Raw genomic sequence first — 22986 nt, 5'->3', positions numbered from 1 at the left:
TTCCTTTCACCCATCACTCGAGTCCTCTTGCATTATAATTTTGCTTAGGTTTCAAAGTGTTGTTACACTGCTAACAGCAAACGTTTCTCAGTGGGCATTCCCAATACCACCAGACTTCTATGCTTCTTGGTTTCTGATGAACTTTGGAGTTTTAGTGGCTGGATATCCCTGTTCATCTCCAGAAACTTGACATGACATGAGAGGCCTAATGTTATTTTGCAGTAACAAAGATGAGGAGAGTGGCAGAGCACATGGGTAAATATTTTAGCTGGGTTCTAGGAAAAGAAACTGGAGGTCAGAGAGATAAATGGGTTCTTTCTTTCCTGCTCTTTACATTTGTAGCACCTTCTACTTGGATTAGCTAATGCCTCTAGTGAATGGTGAGATGCACCCATTTATAAGTTTGTTATTCTTATCCCTAATTATCACACATTTTATAAAAATATAAATAACAAAAAAGTAAGCTGGGTTCCATCTCAAGAGGTGTTTCTTGTTGTCCTCTGAGAATATACTGGATAAGTCAGGTCTCGACAAGCCCTATCCATTGTAGCTGATTGTAAGTCAGACAATAAATACAAAAGAAGTCGTTCTTGCGGTGAGCTCAGCAAATTCTGAGGAAATCAAAAGCATTCCACTGTGCTTATGGCACAAAGAACACAACAGCAAGGGCATATTTAGTGGAGAGAATGAGACAAAAATTACCAGGTAATTGACAAACTGTACAAGCATTTTGTCTAAAAAAGGAACTCTGCAGCATTCTGTCTTTAAAGCCGGGTTTGAGCCTCTGGGATGTAAATCTCGATGCTGTCTGCACGCTCTGTGGCTGAATTCTGCCGGAAAGATGCTGCTCTCTTCGCAGCCATGAGCCGTCTTCTGGCTTCTTGTCGCTGCCTGTCAGGTAGGTCCAGAGATTTTTCTCTTGTGATGGGGAATTTTCCTTTTGGGGGCTTCTTTGGTACAGGAGGAGGAACCTTTCTTTCTTCCTGCAATAGGAGGTGAATGAGTTCAAGGTGAATGGCATGTGGAAGATACCATCAGCAGAACATGCAAATTGAAGACATACAAAGCAAAATACTCATTACATACATCAAGCATGCTCACTTTGTGCTCTCAGATCAGCTGATTAATGGATTATGTGAAGTGCTACCCATTCTAGAAACACTGACAGAAAACCATTACTTCAGCACAAATTCGGTCGTCCTGTGCTTTCAAATAGCTACGCTTCCTTTTACTGTACTTACAGGTGTCCTACACATGCAGTCTACATACCTCGCTTTCACATGAATTTATTTAGTTTTAGCTGACACACTATTACATTCATTATAAACAGAAACACACACTGGCTCTCCAATAAGAATTCAGCGCATCTGTGTGGTTTGATCAAGTGAAAAGACTGTCTAAGATTAGCAGGACAGAATTTTTAATTAAATTAATCATACTGAGTTTAGCCTCAGCTGCATATGAGATAGCAGCTGTGTATACATGTCTGTTAGTTTACTCTCCTCTATGAATTGCTAAATGGAAACATGCAAGCACCAACCAGAGAGAGAACATAGGCTGATTGTTCTCCTTGTCAGCCTGGACCATTTTAAAGAAAATTATACTGAAGAATTAGCAAACTATAAAGTGAAAGTCAATAGATTTTGCTACCAACGTAGCTGTAAATGGCTTCTGCAGGTTTTATATCAAGAACTTTTCTGAAGTATGAAATTGATATTTTACTCCATTATAGATTGTGGAATATCACATAAGGACCTTAAAAAGATATTGCAGAATCACAGAATCATATAATAGTTTAGGTTGGAAGGGACCCCTGGAGATGATTCAGTACAATACTCTATTCAAAGCCCACTTGAAATTAAACTCAAGTTTGAAGTTAAAACACTTTTTTTGTCATCATATTTAATACTTGGCTGAATATCTCCGAAGATGGAGATTCCACAACTTCATATGTATTGTATGGTTATTATGATATATCTTTCTGCTGGATCACTTACAGTGGTTGTAATAGTTCAGAGTATGGGCTGTTCCTTATGGAGAACACAGTTAATTTGAGGCACAGCAGGATTCAAATAATAATAAAAAAAGAACGGATACACCTGTGGTTTGCAGAATCATCATTACTTTTTTTTTTTTTTTTTTTTTAAATTCTGAGTCTATTACCAAAATGCATTAGCCAAGACTAGAGTTAAATTTAAGAACATATTTCAATGTTCTCAACTCAACAAGAACAGTGCAGCAGCCTAAAATGCTGTTCTCCATGACAGTCAGCTCTTCCAGTCTTTATTTTTTTTATTTCCTGTTTTTAGACAGGAACATAAGGGCTCCATTCCTGCTGTCCCATCTTATTATTTTTTCACTTTTAATTATTTCGCTCTCAGGAACACCACTGTTGCTGTCACTACAATAATTTCTTACTTCCAATTGTCACTAGTAAGCAAGAGTTGCAAACTCACCATCCACCAATCAGTTGGCTGAAAATTAAAATCCAAGAGGAGCATGAAGAAATGAAAGAGTTGTCAAAATGCCTCCTAATTCCTCCCAAACCAACCAAGTATTCACCTGAGGCCAACAGTACTGACTCAAACCAAATGCTGCCTTCATCTGACTGATATAATAATCAGCAAGGGCAGTGGGATAATTTGGGAGCGGGGCTGGGAGTTGCTCTGGGAAGGGGAAAGGCAGTTTCAGGTTTACATTGTGCTCGTGGCCATGATGCCACCTGCTTTGGAAGCCTGGTGGCCAGGGGTGTTTCCCAAGCTGCACCACAGAGGTGCAGGCAGTTTGCCAGAAATTCTCCCCCAAACTTTCATAGCCAAGCTTTAGTTTGACCAGCACTGTGCTTTGTCATATGCTTTTGTCTCACTCGTGTTCCAGCACCAGTCATCTCTTGCGGGCAGGATTAAGCACCGTAATGCTCAGGTTTGTGCTGGCCCAAATGGAGCAGCATGGTGCAGTTTACCTTGACTGAATAATTGGGCTATTGTCCTCAGTCTGAATTAATCAGAACATATTTCAGTTGTAGCCTTTTTAATGTGAATCCAAATAATTTCAACATAAATGTTATAGAGCAGACAAACAGGACTTAGCAAAATCCATTTTGTTTGTTACACAATTCAGCTCAACATTACTAAAAAGAAAATAAAACCCCCTCACACCTGATGAAGGTTTCCATGTATAAATTGGGCCATACCAGTTAGGTGTTTTCTATCTTTGGGCTAGAAACCTTCTACACTTCAGTACTGGATTTAACACAGGGAGACCACAGTACTATAAGTGGGAAGTAAATGGTATTGTCCACGGTCTGCTTACCTTCCTTTCAGGTGATTCTATTATTTTCCATTCATTGAGTTTCAGCTGGTGCAGTTCATCAAACTTCATGCTGACATCTTCAATCGAGAGCTGCAATAAGTCCCAGAAACCTGCGAGGTCCTGGGAAGTTGGTCTCGGCATGGCACTCGGGTCCTGTCACGCACAAAGGAGAGAGCATGAATAGAGCAGGAGGCTTTAAACAAAGTGCTCTGAGGCAGGAATGGAGCCGTGCCGGATGCTGTTGCTGCAGTGCTGCTCAGGGCTAAGGCTACACATGCTCTGCAGCTGGGAGCTGTGCCTGGGAAGCTGTGCCTCCTACACAACCCAAACACGAACAAGTTACATGTCCTGCGCTAGCCTTTCTGCATCCGTGCAGCACGGAGAGCTCCTCAACACCATCTGCTGTGCTGACCTGCATTTCTAAAATGTAGCACATGCTGACAACCTCTCTCTGCTAATTATTAAAGGAAATGGGGATGTGGTTTGTATTCCAGGAAGCCTGAAGTCTTTCTGGTTAAAAATTACATCTGTGATAGCTGAGGAGAAGACAAAGCAACACAACGGGGAAGTTGTCAACTTGTGCTGGATTCGATGTTTACATTGTCTTGGGTTTTCAAACGTGTGTAAGCGTTAAAATCCGGGTGGGTATGTTAGGATTTTGTTCTCCATGGGGTCGAATCATGCTCAGGAACTGGGCAGGTATTATTCCCAGGTACTGCATTAGGTGGCGCTAATAACCTGGTTATTAACCAAACGTTAATGCTGGATAAAAATTGCATTAAAAGGTAGCATACAGACTCTGTACCTCATGTTTTATGAGAACTGGTACTGTTCAAGAAGACAGGTTTGTCACTTTAGTGAAATAGGGCTTAACTGGTAAACATCTCTATGAAGATGATGGAGAAGTAATCTCCCAGGGCAAGAGGAAGTAGTTAAGAAGGTCTCTGCAATGGAGCTGGGAGAGATGCAGTTGAAATCAGGCCAAAGGAGCTCACGATTTCCCCCTCACTAGGCAAAAGCTGTAGTGGCTAGTTTACTGAGTAATAAACTGTGGTGTTATTGATGAAGCAAGGCTCTGTGCCCTATATTCTTGGAATCTAATGGATGAGGACATTTTAGGTAGTGATCATAGCTCCACACAGTTATCTAAAACCTGGGAGAGAGATAAATCAGAATTTTATTCATTCCTAGGGGTATTATACTGGGAACTGCTACTTAAATTTGGGTTTAGACCACTGTGGGAGCTGAGTGGCTGGAGCTGGGCATGACGATGTGCAGTGTCACCCGTACCTAAACCCCTTTGGGAACCCAGGCCAAGAACACCTGCCTAAAAGCCTATACACTTCAAAACCCTTGCTAGAAGAGTTTCCATTTCATAGGGAGTTTGGGGATTTAACAGAAGTTCCAGTACAGATTATAACAGACTTCTGGCAAACATGATGCAACTCCAGATTAGTGTTCACTGAAAATGTCTGCGTTGGGTAGATCCCAATTTATTCCAAAACTATTTACAGTGCATGTCAGTGGTATTAGTTACTGTACAGAGGTCAATATCAGAGGCTTCAAGAACTAACTCCCTGTGTGAAATTTGTCAGGACAGTCCCACAGCAATCTGTCTTGCATTGCGATCTCTTCTCTCCCGCCTGGTCTCCTCAGTCCTTTTCCCCACTTTCCTCTAAACAGCCACAAAATGATGCCACTCATTGAAATGTCATTGCCTTCTGAATCAAGGCTAATTGCTCTTCAGTACCTTTGTGCTCTGCTCATCCCTGATGCCGAAGAGCACAGCTTCCAGAGCAGCTGGGAGGAGAGGAGCGTGCGGTGCATTGTGCGGACACAAGAGGGCTGCCTCCTGCTGCTATCATTTATGGATTCGCAGCCCGTGGATAAACGCTAGCAAAAAATGATTACTATTACAGCTAACTGGGCTTTGAAAAGAGTGGCTTAAACCTGCTTCTTTTCAGAAGTGGCTCTTTTATTTGTATCGTATTTGGAATTCAGCTTTGCAGCCTCCTTCCGAGGGAAGCCTAAAGCTAGCAAAAAGTACCTGGCCCCTGCTCATGATGCTCTGTTTTTGCCTGCAACCGTGACACACCGAGAGATGATTTCAAGAGCTGAGTAGGATCTGTGCTGACTAGGGTATGGAGGAGGACACTTCAAAGAAAGAGCAGGGTATTACAAGAGATAATGTGAATAATTCATCAGGGAGGAGTCATTAATCAGCGATTTAATTTATTAGTATTTTTTTTTTCTAGTTATTGGGAACCATGTACTGTATGAGATAGCCAGCCAGATTCTTGTAAGAATCAGAAAATCATAGAGTGGTTTGGGTTGGAGGAGAGCTTAGAGATCACCTTGTTCCAACACCCCTGTCGTGGGCAGGGACACCTCCCACCAGACCAAGTTGCTCAAAGCCCCATCTAACCTGGCCTTCAACACCTCCAGGGCATCCACAGCTTCCATGGGGAACCTGTTCCAGTGTCTCACCACCCTCACAGTAAAGAATTTCTTCCTAATATCTAATATAAACTTACCCTCTTTTAGTTGAAAACAGTTACTCCTTGTCCTGTCATTACATTCCCTGACAAAAAGTCCAGTTATACGAATTTACTCTGAGTGAGAGATCTTAACCAATAGCATCATCAAATATGTTGCCTGAAGTTCCTGTGACCCTTTAGAAACATCCATAGGCAACGGTTAAATTTCAGTTTGAGTAAGTACGTTCCTGTTCCTAAAACTTTGCTGCATTTTTGTATTGGCAAAAGTAGATGCTGTTGTTCTCTGTTGTACATTTATGGTTATTGTTGTTGAATACTGTTACAGAAACTGCTGTGCTGTAGCCCTGTAAGCACTAGTTGTTCTCCAGTGGGGGACTTCATAAACTGGCTGCTATCTGCCAGCATTCCCATGGGGCACCAAGATGCTGCCTTTGGAGAATATGTAAAGCCTGCTGTAGATAAGCACTAAGTGACTATTTAACAACAACAACAACAACAACAACAACAAAACCACCCTCTATCATTAAGCATAAGAAGAAAAGCCTCAAAACATGAACGAGCTAGAAGTCCGGTTCTGCAGTTGCTGCTTTCTGCAGAGCCCATTGCTGATTTAATGAAGCTGAAGAATATTCAGAGCTGAAATATCCAGAATTGGGTAAAGCTGCCATTAAGGAGTTCAAAGGTTTATTATCCAAACGAGAAGGAGAGAAAACATTGCCATTTTTTGGTCATGTTATCTGCAAAGCGGTAGATTTCTCCTACTGCTTTTGCAGTAACGAATTGTCAGCACTTCCAAACTGCCGATGGCTGTGCAGAGCAGGAGCTGCTCTTGTTATTACGGCAATGCTCTCAAGCACAAGTGTTGGACCCACTCGAAGATAAATGAAGTGGAACGGAGGTTAGGCTCTCCAAATCTTAGTTTGCATAGCTTAATCAATCAGGTAATGGAAGACACTTTGGAATTTGCAGTAAGAAACTTCTAGGCATTGATGAAGATTCCCTTCTTTCACTATCAAAAAAAATAATGTATTAATAGTAATACACATGATATATTTGATACTACAAATGTGGTCATCTCCTGCTTGCCTGACTTTGCATATTTCCTCTGTCATTCTGTGATAGCTATTAAATTTCTTGTTTTGACAGAATCTTTGAAGTGGATAATTGGATTCTTTCCTAAAGAAGACTATATATCTTAACCTTTTCTATCAGAAGGTGGGACTTTTTTGGCATGACTTTCTCAGCAATATTTGATTACAGTTTCAGGAATTTTAGATACTTAACCTTAAGGATGGAAAGTAGTATATGGGTCTCTGCAGAATGACTTTTACCTTAAAAATTGTGCAGCAAATACTAACAGAAAAAGAAATGTATCTAACCAGATATATAGGTCATGTCTGCTGTCCTGCATGTAACAAAATTCAACACATTTAATGTATGATGTGTAGGGACAGTCAAGAGGTGAAAGTTACACTTAGTTTTCAAGTAAGCCAAAGAAAGTACGTTTTGTACCACTAGCCTTAGCTAGAAGCAGTATGTTCTTCTATTGCTTAGTATCATCTTGCCACAACGTTTACATCACTGATGAGTGCTGTCATATTAACGAAGATAACATTTCGAATCAAATTAGTGTCTAATGAACTTCCAGAACAATAGCAGTAACTCCTACAAGTAATATACTGCATCTGTTCCTTTAGCCCTAGGACATCTTATATATAATTGGCAATGCAAATCATAAAACCCAATTTCATGAACAATATGAATGTTCCCATTTCCAACATCAGTCCTATTTTCAGGTAGGTAGAAAGCTGCATCATGTATCCTACTATTCTCTGCCTACTGTAATTTGAAAAATTCCTCCTTTCTTACCAGAAATACAGTTACTATTTTAGGGTCTTACAAAAATAAGCCATAATATTATGTCTCAGAAAACTTGCATTTGTTCCCTTCTCATTTTTTTTTTAAATAAAGACAGCAAAAGAAAAAAAAGAAGACAACACCCAACTAGACTAAAATTACTGAAACTACATGTTGGCTTTAATAAAAAAATGTACTAACACTACACTTAAAGATTAAGTTAAAAAAAAAAAAAGGAACAATAAGACAAATGTGAGACATGAAAATGACATTTCAGAATGCTACTCTTTGGGTACACTACATTAGTTTTTGTTGTTGCCTTTGAAGTAAAGATATTCAATTCTAAAATTTACAGTTACATTTTGTGGAATATTAAGTATGAGTAGTCATAAACTCTTCAAGAATGGCCAGACATGGTGACTTACCAGATTTTGCTGACAGAGCCAATAAAATTGCTGGAATTTCTGAGACATGAGGAGCTGAGCACTTCCAACAGCACTTCGGATCTTACCTAGGACTAAGCATACAGAGAGGTTATTACCAATAGATGTTTTGGCAGTAAATGTAAATGCCAGCTCAAAGAATATGTAGCTGAAATCATAGTTTAGTTTATACTGGAAGTAAATATTTTGCTGCTTTTGATTATACACATAAAATATTTTTGAAAAGATATAGATATAGGAAAGCTCTGTGGCATCTTCCCCTTTGTAAACAGTAAATGATATATTAATAACTCAGAACAACCAAGACTGTTTGTTTAAGAAAGTAGAAAAAATCAAAGGAACACAGCTTCCTGAAGTAGGCATATATACATATGTTTTTGAAAACAATCTTAAATTTAAAAGTAAATAACAACAAAAATAAAAAGTTAGTGATAAGCATTATCATCCAGATTTTTTATTTTTTATTAATCCTGACCTAACAAAGCACTTAACTACAAATATTTACTGCAAATTGTTCAATAGGTCTACTGACATTGAAACTAGGAAGTTATCACCAAACTTAAAGCTCTCTTTAAGTTATCACCAAAATTTAAGTCCATTAGCTTTTCTAGACTTATCTCTTAAGCACCATCAGGCACAATTAACAAAAATAAACTTACACTACAGACCTGATCAAGGAACATCATTTATTTATATGTCTACCCTGGAAAATACATGAAGACCTAAGCATGGGAGATTCAGACAGAGTGGGATGCAAGCAAGTGCTCCAAGATTTTGCTGAATCACGACCAACCCGCCTGGTTTGTTGGGCTTTCCCCAGTCAGTGTGCTTGTTATTTACAGTGTGCACAAGCACAGGGGAAACGAACCCAATTCGTTTTACTTCACTTTGCTTCCAAGAACTAGCTGTCTAAATCAAAATTTCTGTATGTTATATAATCAAAGACAGGAAATAGTCAGCTCATCAGCTCACCCATGTTAGGCACTTGTTTTTAGACATGATGAATCACCTCCTGAAGATGTTTCTTTCTATTGGCTAGAGTGCCTAAGGGGACTGGCTTATCCTGAGAAAACCAGCTTCTCCTGGAGTCCCACATTAGCTGGGATAGACTTCAGTTGGTAGCAATATACTTTCCTACACCAAATTGCACATCCTTCTCTATGCTGAAAAAGCAACATTTTAAAAAGCATAATAAGCTGGGGTTTCAACGCAAGATTGAGTTTTCCAGAGAATTTCCTGATCTTTAAATAATCTTTAGGGGAATGATAGAGGTAGGTATAGGGGTAACATAATAAATACTTTGGCATCTTTTAATTTAAACAGTCTGCTTATTTGAGGGAACCAAATCGATAATTTAAAGAAGATGCATAGGGTAGAATGAAGCTATAACAGTACAGCAAAACTGAACTGCAACATGAGCTAGAAAAAAATGAAATTCTTGCAGGGCTTAAAATTTTGTTGTTATTTTAAACAAGCAGAGGCGAAGACTGAGTGGTATATGAAAAAAAAATATATTTTGGTAATAGTTACGTTTTAATTCTGCTTACTCCAGACCAGTAAAACGTCTGCTTAACCACAAGACGCAGTAAGAGAGAACCAGAAGTTTTAGGCTCAGTTTCTGTGAAAACATATGCATTTCATAACTTTAAAAGCATAGATTAATTTGTAAAGCTATTTCTCAAACACTATTCTGTTTTCTGGTAGACAAACAGTTTGCAGCTGCGCCACAACACTAAATTAAACAGCAATATGCATAATTCATCTGTCCCTTGTGACACCCATTTGTGAAAGGGTTAAGTGTTTCAGGGCTGCATGAGCAATTCACTGGGGTTTTGTTTTTGTTTAGTTGGCCAAATGAAACAAAACATTTTAATTGGTTTAGGGTTTTTGATCACCAAACCCCTCGCTTTCCTCTATGGAGCTACTGGCTTAGGAAAAGCAACGTTTTGGGTGCTTTGGGTGCCCCAAACAAACACACAGAAATCTAAATTAAAAAGAATTGTTTCACTCGATCTGAAATAAATCACTTTCAGTTGTTTGTCAGCATTTTTAGCAAAGGCAAAAATGTAAGTGTCAACCAAACTTGTATCCTCCTTGTCCCTGGATGCTCTATAGCACAGGACATAGGACAAACTCCCAGTGTGGGGTCAGAATCCCCTCTTTCCCAAGATGAGGAATTCTGCTGTAGCAGGTCCCTGGCATTGCCTTGATGAAGCTGTTCCACACTCCATTCAACTACTCACCAGGCAGAAAAAGAGTGACAATGGTTCTGTAGGCTGATGGTTGTAGTGCTTGTCTCACAGGGAATAAAGCTCAGTTTTAGTTTCCTCCACTGAATTTTGTAGCTCACAGCTCAAGTATTTAGCATGAGGAAAATGCATTGGTTTGTGCCCTACCACAGAAATTTAGATCTTGACAGAATCTATATCTGACTGACATTTTCTAGTGAATCTTGCGGTTACTCCAAACCCCAAATTAAATAAACATTTGCTTGATCTTCATTATCGTGAAGGATCTTGTTGACAGGCATCTGTGATTTAAAGCCCAGGCAGACCAGACAAGACTTTAGGCACTGGCCATGCAGTGTTTTGGAGTGGTACACCTCCATTTGGGATGTCAGACACTGTGGTTCTGCGCTACCTGCATGTGTCACCAAGTCAAGCTGAAGACTCCTAGGAAGCAACCTTATGCTGGGTGATGCTCGTGTCTCATGAAGCACAGAGGTTCCCCATTGTGCCCAAGAAAAAGACCACCAGAGTAAAATATGTGCCTGTGGTTCCTCTCCCTGACTTCACTTGGAGCTGCCTAAAGCTGTCAGCAAGGATCAGGTTGGTCAGACCCTTATTCCACTCAAGTTTTGGAAACCTGCACGGAAGACAAACCTTAGCCTCTCAGGGTAGCCTGTTTCTTGATCACCCTCTTGGTGAAGAGCTTTGTCCTTCTGTCCAGTTGGTATTTCCCTTGCTGCAGCTTGTGCCCACTGCCTCTCCTCCTTTCAGTGTGTACCTCTGAGGGGAGACTGCCTTCACCTTCTCGGTTTGTACCCACTAGGAGAGCTGTAATCAAACCCCTGATTTAAGTCCTCTTCTCCAAGCTAAACAAATCTCGTTCCCTCAGAGCTACTCTACAGATAGCAGACTTAAACAACTTGCAGAACTAGAACCCCACTGCCAGGAATAAAGTTAGTTTTGAAGCAGCATATAGCACTAGCGAGCAGTCTTTCAAAAAGGCTCCAACAGTGATGAATACACATGTATAATTACAGGCCTACCATTTACTAAAGATCTAACTCTATTTCCATTTCAATAAGTAAATCAGACTTAATAAAACATAGAAGTTAGAATCTCTCATATTCATGCTACTCTGCTTTGCTGTAATTAAATTAAAGTATTAAAACACTTCAATTCATAATCTTTAGCACAATATTAATAGACAGCCAAAGCCTTGTTATTAATTTCATGCATTGGGGAATTATTCTGATGAGTGCAGATTGATTATCTCCATGAAAGAATGATGAATGTTAGAGACTGGAGAGATTGAGATGTTTGGTGATGCCTCAAAGATTTTGCTTGTAAATAAATGATGATAAAATCTACCAACGTAGTTAAATATATATAATTTTCATATAATTCCTATACCTTCTCCCCTCCTTAAGATAATGTTATATTGACTTGAAAGTCAGGGAAGAGTCACACCACCTTGATTCTGCTCCCTGAAGCATATAAAGCACTCTATTTTTGTTGTGTGGTCCTGTATGACTTTTACTCTGAAGACAGACAAAACTCTTACTGCGACTGCAGTAGATGCAGACTCAGGATTTATATCCTGGATAAAGATTGTACAAGTTCCCTGTATACAACATGGAAAATTAACAAAATGGTGTCTTTTCCCCTGCAATAAGCATATTACAAGAAAATTGCAAGTAATATATATTTATACATGTTGTATTGTGTGAGGAATGCTACAGACTCTTATAACTGAATACAGTTTCACATCACAAAGGCAGGGGAAGAAAAGTTAGAATTATATTGATCAAACCAAGACCATAGTCTGATGCCATAACTCTATTTTTGACAGGTTAAAAGCTTTGTTCAGTTGCACCACTGCAATGAGATACTATAGTAATCAGTCTGCTTCTAGTATTAGTGTTATTTAAATGATGAGTTTTAGTTTTAAATTTTCATTTCCCTTGATTGCTTTTATTTTTTTTTTCCTTTTATTTTTTATTCCTAAGCTTATAAATAAATTGCTCTACACACAATCTGAGAAAGTATGCCTGGAAAAATATTCTGTCACTTAGCTCATCATCCTAACGTAAACCAGAATATTTGTGCAATCTGTAAACCCAAATTTTTCTGAAACTAAGCCTAAATCTATATGAAATATATATCTTTTCCACCGGCAACATATCAGGCAGGCATAATAATAAATGCATAATGTTTGGCATGAGATGACATTTTAGGACAGCACAGCCACCAATGTGTAGTGTTCTGGAGTGAAGGTATGGCAATGGGATCCTTGTGAACCCTGAGCCTCTGTGCATGTTCAATTTTTACCCGAATGGAGATGAGTTCAGAGAAGAGAAAATTTAAGCTCAGCAATACAAATGCTAGGAGGAATTCTTGGGTTCCTCACTATGGGACTTTCCTGTATTGATTTTAACTACTGTTTCAGGGAAATTTAGACATTCTGTAGTCATTTACAACACTCCAAATGTCAATTTCAATAGTTTCTGAAGGATAGAGTTGTGAAAGACATTAGGAAATTATGTCAGTAATCTCTCTTTGGTTAAAGGATAACCTGTGTTTGGTCAAATACCTAAGAAAGCTTTTATGGATGATTAACTATGAATGTACTGAAATAAATTGGTTGTGAGATTTCTTTTTTTCCAAAGTGCGGGAGATTTAACTCTACCTTTTCTGCTACAGTTCTTCTGTGTTACTAAAGCCCTTGCAGTACTTTGGAAACACCAACTGGAGGATTAGCAAAGACAATTCAGCATCCATGGAGTGAAGGGGTAAGGGGAGAGAAAGGTGATATTTTGATCTCGCTCTCTAATGCCTGATACACTAGAGATCATTTTACTTCAATAGGGCATAGCTGTACCAGCAGAGCTCCTAAAAATGATGCAGAAGAAAAATATTAGCAAAAAACCTCTTCCTGCTGGTATAGTTTATACTGGGCTTAAAGACTCTGTTCTATGAAAACAATTTTTTGTGCTGTGTTATCTTAGGATTTTGATATGAGAGTAAAGTCTGGGTGGCAGTTCTCCATTTGACCTGCGTAGTGAAATATCTCAGTAGAGGAATCTGTGGCATTTGGGAGCCTGTGATATCTTCTGTTTCCCTCTGCCACATCATGCCTGACCCCGTAAGTCCCTCTGCCACATCATGCCTGACCCCGTAAGTCACAGCTCCCCTCTGGGCTTGCGGGCTCTGCTCCTTCCTGTGCAAGTCTCCCTGCTCCCATCACACAGTGCAAAAAGCTGAGCTCTTGGGCTGCAGAGTCTTGGCCCTCTGTGTCTTCAGTAGTGGTGTGACAACCTGGAGCATTTTTCTTGTCATCACTTACACGCCAGCAATAGCCAAATACAATTTTCAGGGCGTAAAACTGAAATGCCAGTCAGCACCCTTGAGAAACACATATCTTTGCTGGAAGGCACCCTGCTGGTACAAATGATGAGATAGCTTACCCTGGGAACACTTCCAGCCATATATATATTATATATATATATATTCTGATAAACACTGAGAACACAAATAACTGCCCACATGGACAACACTTGAACTTTACAGAGACTCCAAAATACGATTCATGGCAACTGACCAAATGAAAAAATACTGTCTGCAAAAAGAAAGTGTGAGAGGTTAGGTTATTTTTGTTGCAGTGATTATCTTCTCCTTTTCTAAGTCCTGATGAGTGAAGATCTTAAAACAACATTATGGGAGAAAAGCTACAGTGAAAGAAAAAAATCAATACAGCAATCAGACAGCTTTCTGTGATCTCAGGGCTATTGTGCTAACACAGAAAATGAAATTGTTTTCTAAAATGCAGCTCTGTTTTAACTCTTCCTTTGATTAAAACAAAATAGAAGTGGTAGCATAAAGACAGCCTTCTATGAGATGCAAAGCTATATTTGTTCTTCAGGTACAATTAAAATACCCTGGCCAAAAAAAAAAAAAAAAGATTCAGCATTAACAACGACAGTTTGAATGTGCAAACTTTTCTGTGAAGTGTCATGGGAACAGTAGTCCTGCTGGAAGATGGAAAAAACATACTTAGTTGCTTCTGGCTTCTGTATTTCTGAGTATTTTCTTCAGGGAACTGAGAAATGCTTAAATATGTCAAGTTACATTTCATGGTGGGATATCATTAAACTTGAGTTCTTATGGATACATACCTTCCAACCTACATAGTTTAAACAGGGGATACAAAATGTGTCAGAGACTCAACAGGAAAAAAAAATCACACAGAAATTTAAAAATGCTCATTCCCTCGGTGAAAATAATTCTTTGATAACCTCCTTTTGCTTGATGTTAGCTATATTAAGCGAAGGGATACCATTTCAAAGGTAATGTAATTCAGAAATGATTTCAGGAGAATCTCTTGAAATGAAACACATAAGATGGAAAAGCAGAAGTCTGTGTGTCACTTTTTACAACCAGCTGAAGACAAGCATTTTATTTCATTTATGCTATATAGATCTCTTCTATACTTCCTACTCTAACCTATTAGGGAGGCCAGATTATTCCCCCATACATAGAAAATGAACCTATTTTGTTTTGGTTAAGTTAAAAAGGGAATTGCAGAAGTCCATTTCAGTTGTATTTCAGTATCTATATGTCAGGGAATTGCCCTTTCTTTTTCACTTACAGAGTCACTCTGCAAATGAGGAAACATAAAATACTGAAATTCCATTTTGTTTTCTCTGAAATGATTCTAGGTTAAAAGGGTCTCACTAACTGTGAATATTAATAAAAATTAGCAAAGTCCAGTTTGTCTTAATATCTTATCCTTCAAGTTCTTCTCTACAATTTTTGAAAACTTCCTAGCTATTGCAAAGTGTTTAAGGGTATTTCTGGAGTGCAAGTGTAGCTTTACATGGTGGAAGGGAGGGTCATTCTGCACCCAGGAATTGGTAGTCAATTAAAATCAGTTCCTCCAACTTTTCCTAACATAACACGTAGACAGCTTCATATTCTAGAGAATAACAGCACTAACTCCCTACCTGTGTCTGTGAGTGAGGAAGACAGGAGAACATTTCCACTGCTAATTTCAGGTGGTTGCAAATTTGTTTATGGCTGTGCATGAGGAAGAGCTCGCAAAGAAAGGAGATAGCAAATGATCACGAGCACTGATATCCCCACGTCAGTACCAGGCAACACTGAAAGCTCGTGCTTTGGGATATTTAATGATGGCAGAGAAATGTCAGCATTTAGCAGTGCAAAGATTTGGGGAATACAAAAATAAGATGTATATGGTAAAAATAAGCATTAAAAATAACCACTATGAAATAACATTTGGGAATCCTAACACAAGCTAAGCAAAGCAAAATATTTTATTATTTGTACTTAAACAGCACCTAGGAGGGTATTAAAGTCTTCATGTTATCAATGCAAAGAGAGAACTCTCAACTCATATCTGCCATAATGAAAATGATGACAAAAAGCTAAACTCTGGAAAGCACTGGAGGCTAAAGGAAGAAAAACAGCCTTATGCTCTCTGCCACCCCAAAAGCTATCTTGTTAATGGCAGACTTGTGCACAATCTAGTGCAGAAATATGACTGTAAAATGAAAACGATGAGGTAAAAATACAGAAGTTCCTTCTTCTGAAAAGGTCAGTGCAAGAAATAGAAATTGGCCTTTTAGTGACCATGCAGGCCTGGCCCAAGACCTGGGGGTAGATCATAAACAAGAACTCATTGAGGGGGAAAGAAGACAATTGGGAAAGAATATTCAGAGGTGATGCGTGAGAGTTGTGAGAGTGTAGGAAAAGATGCTAGTAAGAAAACTTAATATGAACTAATTTGTGATCTGAGAAAATCTGGACTGAGACAATAATTCAGATTGGCAGGGATTGAAATATTTATAAAACTAAGACCGGAGAACAAGGATAATTGACCTCAGAGGGAATCACAGGGAGCTGGCTACTGAGTGCTAGGACCACTTTGATGTATTACTATCATTAGTGCTGGCTTGGATCTTGTTCCAAAATAGTCTACATTATTTTTCACTTTTTCCCATCACTTCTTTCAAGGTGTCCACAGGAATTGAGAGAATAATAATGATTCTTGACAAAATTATAATAAGAAAATGCTGCTGAACTATGTGGGATTGTAGCTGCAGAAGTACTTTAACTACTGCTCTTGCTTATTCCTTCCTGTTCTTCTAACGGCCCCTTTATGATAGTCTCAAGTGTGTATAAAGGAATGAAAACATGTTTAAAATGCCTGTTCAAAATAGGAGGCAGATTCTCAGGATTCAGAAAAATGGCAAACAAAATAACTTCACAAAAGACCACCTTGTGTGCTATGGCAAAGGATCAAGCACTAGAGCCACAGAAGTGAGTGGGAAGAATGTGCCAGAGCTGGTGCTACAGATGGAGCTATTGCCCCACTCAAGCTGTATCTAACGCCAGGCTTTGATCCTGCACTTGGCTCTATGCAGTTGGCTCCTCAACTGCTTCCATAAAACCTTACTCTGGCAAAGACCAACTTGCACAGTTAGTAGCAGGACAGAGGGCCTATATCTAATGGTTCTGTAGAGTGTCTTTGGTACTGCAAGATGAGTAAGGAAAAACAACACACCATCAATTTATCCTAACAGTTTTCAGCAAACATCTGTAAGAAAAGATACCAAAATGTTCTTACTTTCCTCAGAAAGATCATTTTCTTCTGCCTCTCTTTCCATTTCTTTACACCATCCTTCCATTCTCTTAGTTTCAGTATGCAGCAACTTCATAAACCAAGATCCGTCCCGTCGACAAGGAGACATTCGACCAGTCTCTACTGTCTCAATGGCTGGCTCCAGCCAGGGTTCTGGTGGTGGAAGGTTTGAGGTGTCAACGGGGGTCCTGTAATCTTCTCTGTAACTGAACAGTCCCTGTGTCCGTACAGTTCTCACTGCGCTGTATTGGGTGGGGGTGCTGGGCTCTGAGTGCTGCTGGAACGACGAGCCAAACTGAAGTCCCTTGTCCTCCATGGTGATGTGTCCTGGAAAGCCCTCCAGCTCCAGGTCAGCCTGGACAGCTGCTGTTACACTGTTTGAGCGCTTAAATCTTCCATGTCTTGATAAAGAAGGAGGAAAGGAAAGGTATTAAGTCATATAAAGGCATATATGTTCATACTAGGCACAGAATAATATTTCAATGGATGGATTTTGGTTTTCTCCTTATATTTTACGCTAAATATTTTTTCTTTGTGCATATTCCACTAAAATAAGACAGTGAATAACAGCAAAGAGGAAAACCAAAAAGCATAGTGGCATCATTGATCTCAGCAAAGATACAAAAGAAAATCATTTAAATTATCTCTGGAAGCAAATATTGATTTATTCTCGTACTACAAAATACCATGTATCATTACTAAATGAACTGGAAATAACTAGCAGAACTGCAGGGTTGCAACTCCTGGTGGAAGACTGCTAAATATATGTATAAAAAATCCAAATATTAATGATCATAATTAGATAAAATGTGAAAATCTGCTAAGTTAGGACTGTTAAGAATTCTTTGAAAAAAAAGAAAAATAGCATCAGGTTTAAGAGTCTTTTCTTCTTTTTTTTTTACTAGCCTCATAGGATGACCGTTAAATGTTGATTTTCTATTGTATCATGCCAAGAATAATGACATTTTAGAAAAGATTTATGTTATAAAGTCAGATAGACGCTTAAAGATTATTTGTGAAATCTTTTCACATCTAGGTCTATTGTTTCAAATTACTTCTAGTCAATGTTGGTAAAAGGCAATTAGCAGACAGATACTGTCTGACAGCTGCCGTGAAATGAGATAATGGTCCCAGTCCGGTACTTAACAGGCAGTGCCTGCCAGGGATAACCAACCAGTGGGTTAGTGCATTGGCCATCAGTTTTACAAAACTAGGTAAAAATTGAACGAGCATAGAAGCTGATTCCAGCTTAGGATAAAGATACCATGCTAGCTAACCACTGTACCTCCCTAGGAGGCCTGGGAAGGCCTGGATCAGTACGAGATGTCCTATCAAACAAAGAATACCCCAATATACATCTCTTTGTATTTGTTCTGCAAATAATGAAAGGATATTAATACACTAATTTAAATCTTTCAGTTCCTTCACTCCAATTAAAGCTGTAAAGTTAACTGAATGTTAAGCAACTGCTAAGTATTCTCTACAAATTTTACCAAATGACCAGCATGCATATAAGAAATTTGGCTTTATGAATTATTTAGGGACAGAAGTTGCCAGATGTTTGTTATTAACACTGTTTATAAATGCGCTTTGTTTTATGAAAGCCTACAGATTTTTGTATGTGCTTGAATTACCGTTTTTCATCTTCTACTTGTATTCCAACAGAGTGGTATTCCCGTAGGCCTCTGCTCTCAGTATCCGAATCAGTTGCTGTTTCCACCTAATTCAACAGAAAAGATACATCCACAGAGTGAGCACTGACAACTCAGCATTACCTGCACTTACTCAAAATAAATTATATATTTCCTCTCTTACTGCTACAAAACACCCAGCAATAAATACATAACTTAAATAAGTATTCAGCCTGTTAACATTGGTTTGGTGCTGTGTTTTCTAAAGCTCTGCACAACTACTTGTTTCACTGTGCAGTTCCCTATTTCAGACCTAAGCAGATGCAATTACTCAGGTCAGTGGAAGCAGGGAGTAAGCAGGGTGGCCTGGAAGAGCTGTTGTTAGAACAAGGAATGCACAGGATTGTCCCTTTTTAAATTATTATAAAAAAAAATATCTCATTATAGTCCATGATTTACAAAATAAAATAAAAACTCAAGTAGCCCCATAAACTTGCAAGTGATAAAAAGAAATACTGCAATGAAATTTTATCGACAGCTGTGTTGACAAATATAAAGCCGTTTAAATGACGTGACGGATACATCAGAATGCCATATCTCACCTTTTTTAATAACGTGGTCCCCAAAATGCTACATCAAGCAATTTATGCACCTTTTAATAGGATTCCCACCTGAAATACACTCACCAAAATACATACATTTTTCTTCATAACAGTACAGTTTTCTTCATAACTGAGACCACATCGTTACTGCAAATTTCTGTGGGATTTTATATAACACTCCCCACCACCACACCGCCCCCAAGTCTTTGACACAGACATAATGAGTGCCGCAGTATGCAAATTGTATTGAATCAAAGGAGTCAGGAAAAAAAAAAAAAGAAAGAATTGAACAGACTTTTCCTTTTGAATGATACTTTCTCTGCTAAATTAAATATATATATATATATTATCAGCAACCAGTTTTTCCACATGCACAATTCATGGGTGCAGTAAAAGACTATATTCTATAGTGAAAATAAGATAACTTTTCGTCTTGCAGTAGTGACAGGCACCCCTGGGCCTTTTTAGCTGCTTATTAGCTGCACAGTCTGAATCCCACTAGGTTTCTGGAAGGATGCAAGGAGAAGGTGGAAGGAGGGTGAAATGTGAGATGTGGACTCTACATCTTGAAGAAGCCAGTTGCTGATAACTTCTCTTTCAATCTTCAAGTGGTATTTCCACGTAAATTCACACTGAAGGGAATTCCAGCCAGTAATCAGTGTGCATTCATATTTACCTGGGTGTGGGTGATGGTGACTTTTACAAAAACAGCTAATGCAGAAAGCCTCTAGTAAATGTTACAGTAGGTTTGAACTGTACAGTGTAGCATCAGGCACAGGTTTGCAAAAAGCTCTGCATATCAGTGTGGTAAGTAACAAGGAAATATTTTCCAGCAATTCCATCTATTCTGCATGAGTTCTAGAGAAAGCACACTCTGTTGACTGTTCCCACCTCAGGAACTGCATGGAAGTTGGCTACATTCACTCGCACAGTGACAGAACTGTTTTTTTTTTTTTTTTTTTTTGGAAGTTATCAGTCTTGGTAGCAGTCTCCAAGATTTGGCGTTGTCTGTATAAAAAGAAAGGTCCCTCTTGACACTGGCAGTGAAAAATAGACTCAACCACAGAGGTAGGTCGTTTGTGGAAAAAAAAAAAAAAAGACAAGATTCCTCAGGGCTCACATCATGGCTTAATATGGAGGGACAGGACACTACTTGTCTGGCCAAAGTCAGACAAAAGTAAGAGGATAGCGGCCTGCATCAAAAGATATTTTGGGGTTTCTCTGTCTTCAGAAAAGGAGCTTAAATGATCGGCAGAAAGAACATCAAAAATACATTTCTAAGGATCTTCTGATTAGATGCATATAAAAGTCTGTACCAAAGCTAGTGACCTAGACTGACGTTATGGTCAATAGTGAGACACTGACAATGTATTAGATACTAGGTCCATTCCTCCCCTTTGACTGCAATGGAAACATCTAGGGTGTTACCTTAGATGTAAATACTATATATCTCTATTACAGATATACTGTTAATTGAAATTAATGCCATGTCTGGCATGTGGGTCAGTGGCAGAAATTCAAAAAAACACAGAGATCCTAGTTAAACAGATAGATAATGGGAAAAGGATGTGGATGCTCCATGACTAAATGAAGAGAAGCCAAAACATGGAAACCATCTATGTGAGAAATTACAAAAAAGGCAAAAATTTGACAGAAAGCTTGAAAAAAAAAAGAAAAAAAAAAGAAAGAAAAGTTGCTGGATGTATCCTCCTGTGGGATGTGTCCCATTCTTGTGCCAAATATGAATTAGATTGTGGTTTGACAGTGCCCTCAATAGGAACTGCAGATTTCTCTAGTCTCAGGTGCTTGGGAGTACACACACAGCCTGAATACAAAAAGTAGCTAGAAAATAGAAAGTAATTATAATAAATTTTCAAAAGTATTTGCCTACTGGTAGAAATACTTAGCGACTTAATACAGTTTCAATTTGTAAAATAACTGGAACAATTTCATGTTTATTTTTTTTTCTTATTTATTCAGAAAGAGCACTATACGCTGGCTTAGCTTGATCAGGTATTTCTAGTAGCTTTACTGCTGCTAGCCCTCTTCAGCTTTCTGAAGCATGATAGATATTGTTAATGTTAGTCATTTATCATTATTTATAAATTTTTGCTATGGAACTAGATATATGTATTTCAGTAAATTCTGTGAATGCCCTTCTGCGGAACTACAGTAGGGGTATTTATTACCTGAAGATCAAGTTCTGGTCTGACATTATGGAAATAATTTTGGTTTAAAGTATATTTAATGTTAAGTTTATAAAAGAACATAAGAAACTAACTTGATTTAGATTAGGCAGGTTAGATTGTCAGATTAATGGTCAGAGTTGGTAATGTTTATGTTAGAGAAGTACATTTTATTCAGAAATCATCTAGGCATAAACCTGGACATATACAGTATTTGAACTGGTCAAATCAATGCTGAATTTCTGAAAGGAAAAGGGTACTTGAGAAAGAAAACATCTATAGTTAAAACATCTATTTTAAAAAGAGTTTCTTTATTAAAGCCTATTTTATGTAAGCATCTCTGTCAATAGGAGAGCTGAGAAAACTTTTGAAAGACACTAAAGGAAGAAAGGGCTGAAATGTGCTTCAGTTCTCACTGTGCAAGCCTGAATGGACTTTTCTTCATTTTTTAAGCCTGGAATTTCACTAGCAGAGTAGTTGTTATTATATGTCAAATGAATAACACATCAGGTTACACCAATGAACAGTCACACAGTCAGAGTGGCTGAGGTTGGAAGGGACCTCTGGAGATCAACTGGTTCCACCCCCTTCCTTAAGCCGGCTCACCTACGGCACATTGCACAGGATCATATCTTGACGGCTTTTGAACATCTCCAGAGAAGGAGACTCCACAACCTCTCTGGGTAACATGTTGCAGTACTCTCTCACACTCACCATAAAGAAGTTTTTCCTCATATCCAGTTGGAACTTCCTGTGCTTCAGTTTGTGTTGGTTGACTCTTATCCCATTGCTGGGCAACACTGAAGAGTCCTTCCCCACCCTCTTGGCACCCTCCCTTAGATACTTGTATACATTGATAATACTCCCCTCTCACTGTTCTCTTCTCTGAGCTAAACAAGCCCAGATCTCTCAGCCTCTCCTCATATGAGAGATGCTCCAGTCCCCTGATCACCTTTGTAGCCCTCCTCTGGAGTCGCTCCAGGAGCCCCAGGTCTCTCTTGTACTGGGGAGCCCAGAACTGGATACAACACTCCAGGTGTGGCCTCACGAGGGCTGGGAAGAGGGGAAGGATCACCTCCCTGGATCTGCTGGCAATACTCTTCCTAACGCACCACAGGATACCATTGGCTTTCTTGGCCACAAGGGCACATTGCTGACTCATGGTCAACCTGCTGTCCACCAGGACTCCCAAGTCTTTCTCTGCAGAGCTGTTTTCCAGCAGGTCAGCTCCCAGCCTGTACCGCTGCATGGGGTTACTCCTCCCTAGGTGCAGGACCCTGCACTTGGCTTTGTTGAACTTCATGAGGTTCCTCTCAGCCCAACTCTCCAGCCTATCGACGTCCCTCTGAATGGCAGCACAAACTTCTGATGTGTCAACCACTCCTCCCAGTTTTGTAACTTCAGCAAACTTGCTGAGGGTGCACTCCATCCCTTCATCCAGGTCACTGATGAGTAAGTTGAACAGTAGTGGACCCTGTACTGACCCTTGCGAGACACCGCCATCTACAGGCCTCCAACTAGACTCTGTGCTGCTGCTAACAACCCTTTGAGCTCTGCCTTCCAGCCAGTTC

The 22986-nt window shown here is 39.1% G+C and overlaps 1 protein-coding gene across 1 annotated transcript in view; it reads right to left on the bottom strand.

Annotated features, from left to right (window-relative positions):
- Positions 1-764: 764 nt before the first annotated feature.
- DLGAP2 (DLG associated protein 2) overlaps positions 765-22986 on the bottom strand; it is a 459232-nt gene continuing 437010 nt past the window's right edge. Inside the window, exons 11-15 of the mRNA XM_035542981.2 lie at positions 18631-18716; positions 16982-17397; positions 8093-8184; positions 3313-3465; positions 765-983 (exon numbers count right to left, since the gene is read on the bottom strand). Of these exons, the coding sequence (XP_035398874.1) occupies positions 765-983; positions 3313-3465; positions 8093-8184; positions 16982-17397; positions 18631-18716 (966 nt within the window). The remainder of the gene's footprint in view (positions 984-3312; positions 3466-8092; positions 8185-16981; positions 17398-18630; positions 18717-22986) is intronic.

Source organism: Cygnus atratus, chromosome 3 (assembly GCF_013377495.2).
Source record: "Cygnus atratus isolate AKBS03 ecotype Queensland, Australia chromosome 3, CAtr_DNAZoo_HiC_assembly, whole genome shotgun sequence".
NCBI classification, from domain to species: Eukaryota; Metazoa; Chordata; class Aves; order Anseriformes; family Anatidae; genus Cygnus; species Cygnus atratus.
This window is presented reverse-complemented; position numbering and strand designations above follow the sequence as displayed.